Raw genomic sequence first — 13,864 nt, forward strand, 5'->3', positions numbered from 1 at the left:
TATCCATCTAGGGGTCGGCAACCTTCACCAGTAACGACACCTCGGCCGAAAAACTAGTAGGGCGGATAGTCTGATGATAGTTTAACTGAATTCAAGTTTTATATTGTGCACGCACAGCGTGAGATAGCACTGGACCACTGAGGGAGAACATAAGTTAACCTAGGGAGATGATCTCACAAAAATCAGTAGACAAACATGATGTAGACAAACATCAGTGCATTACTCCACCAATCAGGCCTTTATGGTAGAGTGGTAGATTCAGCTGAATCCAATATGGCCCCTGTACAGTTGTTTTGAACTTTCATCTGTCCTTTGTGGTCTCTCGCTGCCCTAATAATTTTAAAAACATCCATCTCAAAAACCTCTAAAATATGCAACAGGATGTGACGGAATAATAATTTTGAAGCAATATCAAGTAAAGTCTTTAAGTAAGGGATAATGGACGACACGCTGTTCGACTAGACAAAGTTAACGTTCTAGATGGTAAAAACGGCCCAACGCGAGCTTCTGGTGATTTCAGTTAGATTTCTAGTATTTTGCCATTTTTAATGTAAGGTATTTGGACGGAGATATGTGAGAGAGGCCTCAGTGACCTCCAAGGTTTTATTTTTCTGCAGAAACTCATGAGTTTGGAAGTGGGTGGTTGGGTATTTGTGACGTGGGATTGTGAGTGCCCATTTATAAAAAGAGTGTTAAAAAAACATGTTTGACCTCTGAATTTAATTGATTTTACTGAACATTTATGAAATAGTCAGTTCTTTTAATAAAATGAAAATGAATAATGTTCTGGGCTATCCCATTAGTGATTGGTTCCGAGGTGGTCATGTGTTTCATCCCAACATTCAGCAGATCCCAATTGACATAGTACAGTGAACAGAAGAACACATATCTAAACTATTAAAAAACTACTATTATTTATTTTTTTAAATGCCAAACTGTTGTGTGTGTGACTGCAGTGCAAGACTGGGATGCGGAAAACAGTTGCACAATTTCCCCCGTGACTCAAAAAGCAGAAAGTATGGGAGCAGAAGGTCAAGAGACAAAACTGAAGGACTAATAATTACTCAATGTTTTGTGAGGTAAATGTACATTTCTTTCTTTGACTTATGATAACAAATTCCATAGGAAAATTATAGTAATATCCCATCTGTCAAAAAAGTTCTAACACTGCTTTAGAAATTAATGAAATCTGTTAGCCAAGTTAGCCAAGCCTTATCCTAGCATTAGCTTTTTCGCTAGCATTCCATGTAAACACTGCTCTGAGACTGATTCGACGTGGTCACTCACTACATTTCACAGGGCCATTTAAGATATTGAAAGAATATTTCTGGAATATCTCCATAAGGGCCTTTTACATACTGACACATGTTGACAATATCATTTATAGGCCTGTTATGGTGGAAATAAGCTATTTATTTCAACATACCGTATTTGCCGCATATGATTACACTGTAGAATCATCCAACGTTGTATTGCATATGTTATATTGCAAGGGCCCCGGAGCAAGGCACTTCGGGGACAATGGCCCTTGCATAATAATTGTCATTATGTAAAGCACTTTGGATAGAAGCGTCCACTAAATTAATATATGTAAAGTGGCAGGAAAAAATCACTGTTATTACAAAGCTCTTGTCTGTTGAGACTAGCAATAAGTGTGAAAAGTACAATGCAAAATGCCTGGTTCAATTCACAGTAATCTGACCTTGAGGTTAAGATACATCAAAATGTCTTTCAATTTATTGTGCAACATTACTAAACCTGCATAAAACGCTGCAATGTAAAATAAATATAAATCGTTACATACAGGGAGTCAAAAGTATACGGACATTTCAAAATACATTTTAATGTCAAGGTCAAAGGATCAAAGTATACGGACATTTCAAAATACATTTTAATGTCAAGGTCAAAGGATAAGGCCAATGTCTCTTTTTTATTGAACAGTAATGACTGAATGAATTTGTGGGTAGCACTTCATATACAGATCGGTAATAAGAGGGTAGTTTCATGGTAATAATGGGGAAAAACCATGGTAACAACACAACACAGTATCCACCAATTGTTGTGGTAAAGTGGTAATATCTGGTAGTTGATCCTCAAACAGCAACAGTTTCCCAATAGTCTCTATAGAGGGATTTAAAAATAATGATACATTTTTCTTTTCACTTACAGTAATAAATCACAAAATGTAAACATGTATATGTATTCCATTGCAATAAGTGCACGTTATGCCACTAACATGACATTTTTAGGCTCTAAAACGTAAAAAAATATCACTTATAGAAGGTATATGTACCTGAGTGGTTCTTAATGGTCTACCCCCATGTCCATATTACAATTGATTGATGTCATTTACACCTCAGTTTGCTTCCTGACCACAGCATGGACCTTTGTTTGTTATCCTGATAAGACCCCATCTGGGAGATGATGCTGAGTCTCATGTTCCCTGACAGGTTATGCTGTAGATTCTAACAGCTTGGAACACCCAGTATTGTACTTTGTGATATTGTTGTCGCAAGTAGGCAAGTAGGAACATTACCCTTTTTGTTGGGTTTAGATGAACTGGGAAAATGAATTTTGGGAATGTTGGAATGTTGGGAATTGAAGAAAAGGGGAATTCCAGTGTTACTTTAAACAATTGATTTCCAATAGCAACCATGCTTGTCACTCTAAACATCTAAACATCTGATGTCCTCATCTTCCACTTCGGATCCAAATCCAGAGGATCTTAAAAGCCACCTGCACACTTTTTTTCTTGCTTGTTGAAATTCTTGCTCATCAGGTTCTGATGTCATATCTAGAAAACAAATCAGAAATACAGAACACAAACAACCAATATGTTCAGAGACTTGCATGTTTGGGTATGAGAGGTGGGCTATGTAGGCCAAAATCCAGTTGCATCAGTTGATAGCATGTATCTTCCAGGAGTTGTGGTTTGCTCTGTGCCTACTGGCCACAAATGCTATGTTGCCATTTATGCAGCTGTTTAGCTATATATGCAAATCCCTGCACATTTCCTTAAATTTCCCCTGGGGATCAATAAAGTATCTATCTATCTATTTATCTATCAGTAACAATGCTTCGCCAACATGATAATATATTTCCAAGTATATATCTGCGTAGAACTTTGTGTCTCATTTTACATTTGTATTTGTACACATTGTAACTCCACAAGTCACATCATGTAAATAAGAAAATGTTTTTGTACATTTTGGGTAGTTGGTTCCACCCACTTCAATGAATAATAGGCTAGGCTAACGGTGGTGTGTCAGATGGAGTAATTGTACGCACAGAGACAAGAAGAGTATCCTCTTACTGTATCTAACTTGGGCGTAGATGGCAAATAAACAAAAAAAAGTCGGCATGTTCCATTAACATGCTCTATGTCATGTTATGCGGTTTCTAAGCTTTTTGTAACATACAGCAAACATCTCACAATCTGTTAGCTGCCTTTCCCCTGAATACACTGTAAAATGCTGTCACTGTAAACAGCCCAGGCTCCAAAAATGGCAACAAAAACAGTCTGGTCCATCCTAGACCATGAAACATAACAAACTGTTACAGCCAATCACTGATGAGATGCACGTTCATGTCAGTTTCAGTTGCACAGGAGGTAGGGACGAGCTAGCTAGAAGTGACGTTACCCAACCGTTCTTAGAGCATCTTTAAATCCTACCTGCCTGCTTTTGATCAGAGTAAGCCTCAGTGCTCATAAAGGTCAACGAATTGGCTCACCGTGAAATGTGCTCATCTGGAATATTCCAGAAGATCTTTCCATGAAAACTGTCTTTCGTCTGCTGAATTCTCGATTAAGATTCTCCTTAATTTTCTCCTGAAGATCAGAGTGCATCTCAGTGGTGTGCCTTGAAAGGTGATGTAGGTCTTCCCCTGATAGATGTTTTTTGTCTCCAGCCTCTGTTGTATATGTTAAGCACACAATATTAGAGAGTGGGTTGTAGCTCTAAATGGTGTTCTTGTAAGCACTGGCACGCTAGATTAGATTAGATTCAACTTTATTGTCATTGTGCAGAGTACAAGTACAAAGAAAACAAAATACAGTTTGTGTCTAACCAGAAGTGCAAAAAAAAAAGCAGAACAGTGCAATGTGATATACAAAGTATTGACAGGTGGTGCATAGACAGGAAGAAATATGGTGCAATGTAGACTATACAGTTGGTTTATACAAGGTGGTACATAATACACTAGCTGGTACCACTAGTACCTCTGTCTTGGTCTTTGTGACCATTCAGTGTTGCCATCAAGTAACACTGATCATTTCAGCATGAGCAGGTCTTGAAACAAGTCTTTCACCAGACAGGTCATTGGAACTGGAGAAACAAACTTTGGAGATTCCCCTAGTAGCACTCTCCAGCAGTTAGTACTAGAGACATTGACCGGTAAGGGAGGCCATTCTAGAGGCATTGACCAATCACATAGGTCATGCCAGAGGCATTGACCAATAACAGAGGCCATGCCAGGGTATTGCCTGGTCATAGAGGTCATGCCAGAGGCATTGACTGGTCAAAGGACACTCTCGATGTCCCCCTAGTGGTATCAATCAGTGAAGTGCCAATGCTCAAAAGAATGATCAATTTAAGGCACAGAACAACTGCTTCTGCAATTCTATTATTACATATTTAGAAGGCTACAATTCCCTACAATAATTTCAAATGGAATCTTGGCTGGCAAAGGTCAAAAATAAATGTACAAAACGACATGATTCCCCAAAAGTAGGTGTGTTCCTTTAAAAAGAACCTGGCTACCTACTTTTGATCAGAGTAAGCCTTAGTGCTCATACAGGTCAAAGAATTTGCTCACCATGTGATGTGCTCATCTCCTGGATTATTCCAGAACCTCTTTCCATGAAAAATATCTCTCGTCTGCTGAATTCTCGATTAAGGGTCTCCTTAATTTTCTCCATAAGTTCAGAGTGCACCTCACTGGTCTGTCTTGAGAGGTGATGTTGGTCCTCTTCTGATAGATATGTTTTGTCTCCAGCCTCTGTAGTGTATATTAAGCACAACATGTTAGCTCAATTTTAGCTACTGCAATTCTATTATTTAGACATATTCTATACAATAATTTCAACTGGAATCTCTGTTGCTAAAGGATGACATAGTAGAATGAATGAATAAATGAATGAAAGGACCTGATTTAGAAGTCCCCTCCCCAGGGGCTGAAGTGTTAGGACTTTCTGGTGGTTTTTCATTTGTTTGGTTTTCTGAAGACTCATTTTCCTTAACTGGTAAAGGAAGATAAAACTTAAATCTGGCAACTGACAGGGAAGCTACACCAGGCGCGTAACTGAAGTGTTCCGTTCGCGACGCGTAAAATCCATTTTAGACAATGGTCTATTTTTTCCGAACTTACGTGCCGCTACCACCTCTGGTGTAGCTACTTCCATTGATTATAGTGGAAGCTAATTGTTGCAGCAGACGCAACACGAACGGAACGCTTCAGTTACGCGCCTGGTGTAGCTTAGCCCTAATACATGAATTTGTCAGTTTTGAATGGATTTAAAAAAATAATTTGATATATGAAATTAAATTGTGTGTGTGTTTATCAGTATTTAGCTCAGAATCCTAACAACATTTTCAAAGACGCTTTTACATACGCTATACTCACATTTCACAACAGCATCCATGCTCTGGTTTCCTTTTCCAAGCAGTTGTGTCCATAGTTCTTTAATCTTCTCCTCCATTATTTTGTCCATTGCATTCCACTCTTTATCTAACAGCATTCCCATCTCTACACCCAACCCTTCTGGTTCTTCTAATGTTTCCCTCACCTCTGTGTTCTGGGTGTCAGTATAGGAGCTGTTTCCTGCTATCATCTCCCAGATCCTCTCCAGCAGCTCTGTAACCTGGGACCCGTCTCCTCTGTTGACATTGTCAAAGACGTGATATCTGTTCCCACATTTCTCAATGAGCCACTGTAGTGGTTCTCCTTCACACTCAATGTGCTCCTCAATACTCATGTCTCGCAGCCGATCTCCACAAGTGAACAACACCATGGTGTGTCTCCAGACATGATCACCAAACATCTTCATGTTGTCTTCAGTAATCTTCCTCTGTTCCTCAAGGAAGGTTGTGTCTGCTGGAACTGCAATGAGTATGGCATGGGGAGCTTTAGAGCCTAGGCTCAGACTTTTTCGGAGTTCCGTCTTCACCCATCCAGGAGTGTAGTGGGCAGGGAAGTACTTCCACCAGCTAGGAGTGTCCACCACAGAGACCTTTTGTCCTGCCACTTCTCCAGTTTGTATCTCAGCTGCCATGGTCCTCCTGGTGACACTCTCCTCTCTGTTTAGAATGGTATTTTTTGCTGAAGTTTTTCTGGAGCTTATCCACCCCACTAGAAGCATCCTGATTTCTGGTAGGGACTGAATCTTGGCTGAAGGGTCAAGAGATCTCTTCAGAAAAGGTTCTACCGTTGACTGACATCATAATATCATATAAAAGTATGTTTATGATGTTCAGATTCATATACAAAAACAAAAAACAAACATTGGGCCTCATTCACCAACCCTTCATGAGAAGAAATGTATTCACTTTTCACAAAGATCCTGGAATTCAGTTATGACATTTTATTTGGGATTTGTTCTTAGGTTACAGCTTATCCTAACTGCATGCCAGTGTTCAATTTTGGCCTAGCAATGAGTCATCTCTGTCCGAACTGAATTCATTCAGCATGTTGCACTATTGCGTCATATTCCTCATTCAAAATAGCAGGACAATGTGACAGAAAGAAAATAGAAATGGGGCATCTGAAGTAGGATTCGCTGCAGAACACAAGATCCAAGGGGTGAAGCTGGATCTAGGTCCAGTGGGCGGAGTTGGATATGCCTGAAGATCTTGGTCGGGGTCGGGGTTGTTAGCTTGTTGCTACCGATTTGGTTCGGCTGACCAACCGAGGATTAAAATAAGTTCATTAAACAATTCTGTAACAAGTAGACTTATTAATGTCAATTAATGCATACGTCCATGTCATATTTTGTTGATACAAGGCAATATGTTTCATACAAAATACAAATATGTGTTTACTTGGGCCGTTTTGGGTAGCTAACGTAAGCTGCTAGTAAAAACAGACTGGAAACAATAGGTTTCTATTTTTTAGTGCACTAGCTAAACAATAGGCAGAGAATGGGCATGCTAGTTAGCTTTGTATGCTAGGTTAAGCGAAAATATGAACTAAATCCTGTGTGTGGTGGTCACTAAAATAATTATGCAGTACTTTTTGTACAACTTGCACATAAATCTGTATTTTGTTGGGACATAACATGTGTATAGTGATTGTACAAGAGTATGCAGTCTTTTTTTTTCTTCTTGTGAGCGTTTATTGGCATGTTAGGCACACTTCGGTACATTACCGCCACCTACAGAATCATGTCAATGTACGGTAGGGCGCAAGCACGGATATAGTGGGAGGAGTTGGATTTAGATGTAGCTTCACCCCATGGATATTGCGTTCTGCAGTGAGACCCATCTCAGGTATCTGGCAAAAGTTCTGCTGAAAAGATCATGCCACATTGCAAAGCATGACGCAATAGAAGGGCATATTTAACAGTTTCAGTGTCTGGTTATTAAGTCCGACGTCACGGGCCAACAGCTTTTACGTCCAAAAACACTTACTAGCACAGCCAGCTGGTTTTCACAACCTGTAAGCCTTGTCACCATCACCTTCTGTTTTAGTGAGGGTAAAACTAAATCGCTTAACTCTAATAGAGTAATTATTGTAGCCATAGGCACCGATTTATGTTTCCGTCGGTGGGTGCTCAAGCAATTAAATGCCTGATACCAACGCCCATGTGTATTGTTGCCATGCGGTTTTTGAGAAGTAATGTATGCATTTCAACACTTTAGGAAATCAACAGCGGCCGACACACAAAACGCCAATACAGTTTGTGGGAGTCCATGGGCGGCACCCCCGAGGACATATCTTAAATGCTGTTAAGCAAAGGCACAATTTTTGTGCACTTTCATAGTTGTTTTATTGTGTCACCTACACTAAGCCTAAATCACGCATGATCCGTCATTTGACTCCTGAACAGTTTAGGTAACTCAGAAGGTTAATTGACATAGCGTTAACCCAAACTAAAAGGAAAAACACTTTGCTTTGTTTTTATAAACAAAAATTACATTTCGTGTTGACATCACGCTGTTAAAAAAACGAGATATAGCCTATCCATTCAGAAGTGTGCATTGGACGACAGTAAGTGGAGGCAGTGGTTCTCAAACTTTGCCATATCCTACACTGGTGTAAAAGGCGTGTATGGTATCATATTTTTTGTAAAGGTCTGCCAGGGATATTCTTAGGCCTATGAATGGTGTGCCTTCTCACAAAAGCATAGTCACTGGGCTCAGCTACAGTAGATGTAGCTTTCTCCTTCACCAACCTGTGAGCCTATGAGGCAGTCATGTTGTCAGTGGCACTCTATCTGCTGCAGCAACATGAGTATTCCACTATAGCATTGCTCCTCATTGTCTTACTCCTTTCCTTTTCAGAATGTTCTTTCTATCCATAATCATAAGTCTTTCTTCAGTGAATTAGCAAGATACCATCAGAAGCCAACAATCATAAAACACCTGTGCGCGCTCTCTCTCTCCCCTGCGCATGAAGCTGTCTGGGTGTTGTAGCCTAGGCTAGATTTGCGTGAGTTCTTTTTACCTGCTTTACTTTTGCGAGTTGGGACCACCTCATCTCATTAATAGGCTATGTTATAGACGTTCTATGAGGTACCAGTGTTTAGCTGTGTCACAAAACAATAAGCTTTGTCAGACTACTTTTAAAATGATATTCAGGGCTATATACATTTTAAACATTCGGGGCCAAAGACCCGACATGGCCTTGTGTTAATTCTTCAGGTGGGAAGTGTCATGAATTTTCATACGAGAGACGCTCTCATTGGTGGTTAGGATATGGAGTAGGGGATTGACAGCAACATAGCCAATCACATTATGAGAGATGCTGAATTTAACATCAACTGCGATGTTTGATTTTAAATTAATGTAAATTTAGCCGGGACTGTAAACTGGCACACGTGGGTGCTCGATATTTTCCGTATGTGCTCGAGCGACGGAGCACCCACGGTATCGGCGCCTATGATTGTAGCTGTGCAGCCAGATGATATTATCAGTAACATCCAGGCCTCCATGAAAAATAGGATTTAGGTTGAGGCAACAAGTGAGTAGTATGATAACAATTTTCTTAAATACTACTCTGGAGCGCATTTCCCCAAACCATAGTTGCTACCTAAGTTAGCAACTATGGTTTTGGGAAACGCACCCCTGAATAGCAGAAAAAGTAGTGGCGAGCGGCTCTGAGAGTAATTGGACCCACTTGGAAAAAGAATTGTTGGCACATTATTGCGTCATGACCTAACAACTGAGTGGACAGAGAACATTCAAGGCTACGCAAAAGTCCCTCACTTTGATGCAGTTAAAATTCCGTTAGGAAGATATTGTTGAATGAGGCCTATTGTGTGTAAATATTTGGCTGAGATGTCCATCTCTCAAATGCAGAGTGGATTGTTTCTTTTCAAGAACATCTTACCTTCTTCTTTCAGTTGTTCTCTTTTTTCCATCCTCCTCTTGAGTCTGCCATTTGCTTTTTCCTTCACAAGTCTTGCCCTCTTTTCAACCTCCAATAAATATTTGTCATCAAGCTTAAAGTACCCACCTATGTTAATCTTAATAACATTCTCTATCTCACCCAGTAGTTTTGTGACCTGGTTATCCTCACTGCTTTTGTTGTCATAGACACAGTATCTATTCCCACATTTCTCTAATACCCACTTCAGAGCCTCCCCCTCACTCTCAGTGTGCTGCTTTATGCTTTTACCCTCCAGAGATTCTCCATTGGTGAACACCACTATGGTGTGTTCCCAAATATTCTCCCCAAAAAGCCCCATGTGTTCCTCTACAGATCTCCTATTTTCTTCATCGAATATCATATCAACTCTGATGGTCAAGACGAAGGCATGCGGTCCTGGTGGACACTGAGACAAGCTCTGCTGAAGTTTCAGCGTAATGAACTTTGCCGTGTCAATCAACTTGTAGTTCCTCCACCATCCAAGAGTGTCTACCATGACAACTGACCTGTCATTGACCACACCTTTTCTTCTCTCAACTGCTATTTCCCTGGGTGAAAAATCCCTGAGCACTCTGTTGATCAAAGACGTCTTGCCAGATTGTTTACCACCAAGTACAATCACTCTCAGCTCTGAAAGAAACAGGCAAAAGATAAACAATTAAACCAAGAACGAAAAACTTGAGGTGGTGGACATGTGAAAGTATGGAATCTTAAACCCCTGAACCACTTGATTAAACCCCTAAAAATGCATCTCTGCATCCCAAAATATACAGACATATCCAGATGTTTTTTTTTTCATGAAAAAGAAAACCCCTAAATGGTCTTGAAGTGTCTCCCTTCACATGTATTGGCACCCCTGGTAAAGATAAGTAAAAAGAGGAATTTTTTTCATTAGTAGCCTAAAATAGTTGTGCTGGATCCCTGTACAAGCATTTTTCTTGATGGTACTGTATACATAGGAGCCACTCCTCAATAACCCATTGATATGCTGATAGAGCAGCTTAAGGTTGACATGCTATAACCAGGGATGGTTATAACACACATCAAAATATATTTTAAAAATAAAATATCAAATACACTAATTTAAAGTCTATCAAAATAAACTACAAAATACGGCAGCCACAACATGTACTGTATAAAAATAAATTACTGTATGTTTCTATTTTCAAAATACAGTACAAAGAATACTCTTTAAAGGGAGTATGAGATCACTTTGCAAACCTTCCATATCTGGCTATTTAATCTATTCTTTCATCAGTATACTAATTCTGTCGACTGAGCCAGAAAACAGTGGTCTGAGGTACGGTTTGCTAGAACTCAGTGCGGTTCTCTCTCACACTTTGGTGTGAACGCTATCCGTTCCAAAACCAGAAAATAGATGTTGCTTTTTTTGCGGCATCACTACTGGTAAATAGAAGCTTGTGTTTATGATACAAATGGACCGGGTGCACAAACTAAAATGTAACTGGGGGAGTAATCTGTAAACAGTAATCAGTCAATAGATCGACTATGATGACCTGTTACATCTTGTATCAGAGATGTACTCGCGTTGGTAGTGTAAGGAACTGGGCTAGCGTGCGGTAGCCTGATAAGTCATGGGTTCAATTCCCGGCTTCCACCGTTGTGCCCTTGAGCAAGGCACTTAACCCCAAGTTGCTCCGGGGACAATGTAATCCCTTGTAATAAAGTTGACAGTAAGTCACTTTGGGCAACTGCTAAATGTAATGTAATGTAATGTACTCAAAGTCACCACTGAACTTGTCAAGTGGTACAAACTAACCACCGAAGCTATTGGGCTTAAAGCAACCCAATGCAGTTCTGTTACTTTAAAAGAACAAATTTAAACTCATGGTACACTGACATACAGTATAATGTTTGCCCAGAATGCTGGATATTGTTTTAAGGTCTATGTGTTCCGATTGCATGATCATGCTAATTTGCCTACTGAGGATTAAAGTTTCCCAATATCAAAAGGAATGTGCCAGAACAGAAATACTCAGGAACATTGCCCAACAACATTGCTCAGAAAGATGCCTTGTGTTTAATGAACTTGGGAGGACATGTACACACCACAGTCAAAATTGTTCCAATGTTCTACCAAAAAAACACACACTTATAAGTGTGGTTGAGCAAGTAACCATGTGGTTGAGTGAGTGGGCGGGAGGGAAGTTTACACCTTTGCGTCACTGTGAGCCGGCATTGCAGCCACGCAGAGGTGTAAACTTCCGGCTTCAGGACGCAAAACTCCTAACTTACTATATTTCTTCCGACCATTTACTAAAACAGCTAATTCTAACCGGCACAACACATCACCTAATTAGTGAAATCACCTGTGTTAAGGTATACATGGTAGGACTTTCACTTCCTGAAACTGGACTTTTACAGCTCCACATTTTCACTCCAACTGAAAAATGTCCATGCTAGACTGCCATCAATTGGCATGCTCTACATTGTAACACTTAATTTGTGACTCAAATACATGTTATGGCACAAACTCTGTTTGAAATGATGAAAATACATGTATGATTCCTTTTGTGAATCCTACTTACATACAATACAAGCCCAGGACAAACATACTATCATACTACCATGCCTATAGGTATACTTACCCTGCAAGTTCTGACCAAGCTTCATTTACACTACAAAACTAAGATTTTGGTGCATATAGAGTTCTAACACAAACAAAAGTTCCCAAATTCTTTGCTTAGACTTTGATTACTCTGTCTGTGACTATAAACTACATCCTCTCTTGACTGGTTCGATAGAAGTATCAGAAACTGTCTCCTAACTTGATACAGAGAAAGTCAACTTTGTGAAACAACTCTTTGTTCTGATTTTGTGTTGATGTTTTCTTACCATGCTGGCTGTGATGTTCCTCTTCAGCTATTACTTCGGTCCCCTTTTCTTTTTTCTCACACATATTTACAATAAACTGCTCATTTAGGAGAGTCCTTCATGCAGCTTCGAAATGTGCCGTCTGCAATGCCCCTTTGTGCTGTTTGAAAATGTTGGCCTGGTTCTCTGTGAAACCAGACTGACTACATGCCTCTGTCAAGCATAGGCAGACTGTCAACAGATCATGATGATTCTTGTCAACTCCTATGCATTTCCTTGTTGTGCAAATAAGAGAAAGTTGTTAACAGCAACATTGTGTAATCTCAAGGGTTAATTCTTGGGGAAATTCTCCCATCTGGCGAGATGGTATATTGCAACAGACTCCAGACTCCCCTTTGAATTGTTAAATTCCATTGACTTAAATAATACATTTAAGGTTAAATGGCTAAAGGAATGTCTCAAAGCTCCACAATCTATTTACTTTTTTATTCCATACAATATCTTTATGAGGTTAGGAGGTCTTAACTTCTTACTCTTATGTAACTAGTCTCCCCAAACTTCGATAAAACTCTCTAAATTTGATCAATAAGCTCTCTTAGCTTGGAAGTTATGTTACTCCCATAACTTTTCATCACACAAAAAATATATGGAATAATGAAAACATACTGTAACAGTAAGTAATAAATCTTTATTTAAGGAAAATTTGATTGATAAAGGTGTCAGGATCCCCACCTGGACTGTTTGTTTTGTCTCCCCCTACCTGTCAATGTTGTGACCATTCCTGTATGTTTTGTTTTGTCAGAGACTTTCTAATGAGGAGACACAGCACTCAAAAAACCCTCCATAGAAATGTATGGGGTTAGTTTGTAACGGCAATATGGCAGTTGTCTATCCCACCCCTTCCGTGGCAAAACGTTGACATGTGAATACATTGAGCCAATTATGTCGTGTGTTGTGAATACATTGAGCCAATCATGTGGAGTGTTGTGAAGACATTGTGCCAATGATGTGTTGTGATCTGCCGAAATAGATGCCCGATAAGTGCCCAAAAAGTGTTTCAATATGTCTGCAGAGTAGAGGGACTTGCCTAAAAGGACTTTAATTAAACCCCTAAAAATGCATCTCTACTTCTCAAAATTACATAATCTAGATGTTTCTGTTTACATGAAAAAATAATCCCTGAATGGTCTTGAAGTGTGTACAGTGCCCTCCACATTTATTGGCACCCCTGGTAAAGATGAGTAAAAAAAAAAAAGGTATTAAAAAATAATAATTTGGCTTTTCATCAGTGGCGTTATCTTTGTCAGATGATCTAGGAAGACGTCTCATAGCAATGCCCGTACGTGGACATTCATGTGGTGATGCTGAACATCTGACCAAGAATACTGTATGTCCGAAAATAAATCGGACATAGGCCTACAGTATGCTGAACATCTGAGCAAGA

The 13,864-nt window shown here is 39.6% G+C and overlaps 1 protein-coding gene across 2 annotated transcripts; it reads right to left on the minus strand.

Moving 5' to 3' along the window:
* Positions 1-1,709: 1,709 nt before the first annotated feature.
* Positions 1,710-12,646, minus strand: LOC143128580 (GTPase IMAP family member 8-like). 2 transcript variants are annotated; one of them, XR_012987986.1, is made up of 8 exons: positions 12,442-12,646; positions 9,547-10,215; positions 5,623-6,387; positions 5,147-5,239; positions 4,816-4,998; positions 3,733-3,912; positions 2,294-2,794; positions 1,710-2,121 (listed from the first exon to the last, which is right to left on the minus strand). XR_012987986.1 is itself a non-coding variant. In XM_076289857.1 (7 exons), the coding sequence occupies exons 1-7, from the start codon at positions 12,503-12,505 to the stop codon at positions 2,667-2,669; spliced, it is 2,082 nt and encodes a 693-aa protein (XP_076145972.1). In that variant the 5' UTR covers positions 12,506-12,646; the 3' UTR covers positions 1,710-2,666. The 2 variants fall into 2 exon arrangements, 1 of the variants encoding a protein (XP_076145972.1); XM_076289857.1 differs by having other exon boundaries at positions 1,710-2,794.
* Positions 12,647-13,864: the final 1,218 nt, after the last annotated feature.

The sequence above is a fragment of the Alosa pseudoharengus genome, unplaced genomic scaffold (genome assembly GCF_046254945.1).
Source record: "Alosa pseudoharengus isolate Yale_2024_CS ecotype anadromous, Long Island Sound unplaced genomic scaffold, YU_APseudo_1.1 YU_APseudo_1.1_scf_1, whole genome shotgun sequence".
In the NCBI taxonomy this organism is placed as follows: domain Eukaryota; kingdom Metazoa; phylum Chordata; class Actinopteri; order Clupeiformes; family Clupeidae; genus Alosa; species Alosa pseudoharengus.

Coding starts and splice junctions, on each gene's coding strand:
- LOC143128580 (XM_076289857.1), bottom strand. CDS start 12,505: ATGTGTGAGAAAAAAGAAAAGGGGACCGAAGTAATAGCTGAAGAGGAA. Junction 10,216..12,441: donor GGAACATCACAGCCAGCATG/GTAAGAAAACAT, acceptor TGTTTCTTTCAG/AGCTGAGAGTGATTGTACTT. Junction 3,913..4,815: donor GGAGATGAGCACATCACATG/GTGAGCAAATTC, acceptor CATATACAACAG/AGGCTGGAGACAAAAAACAT.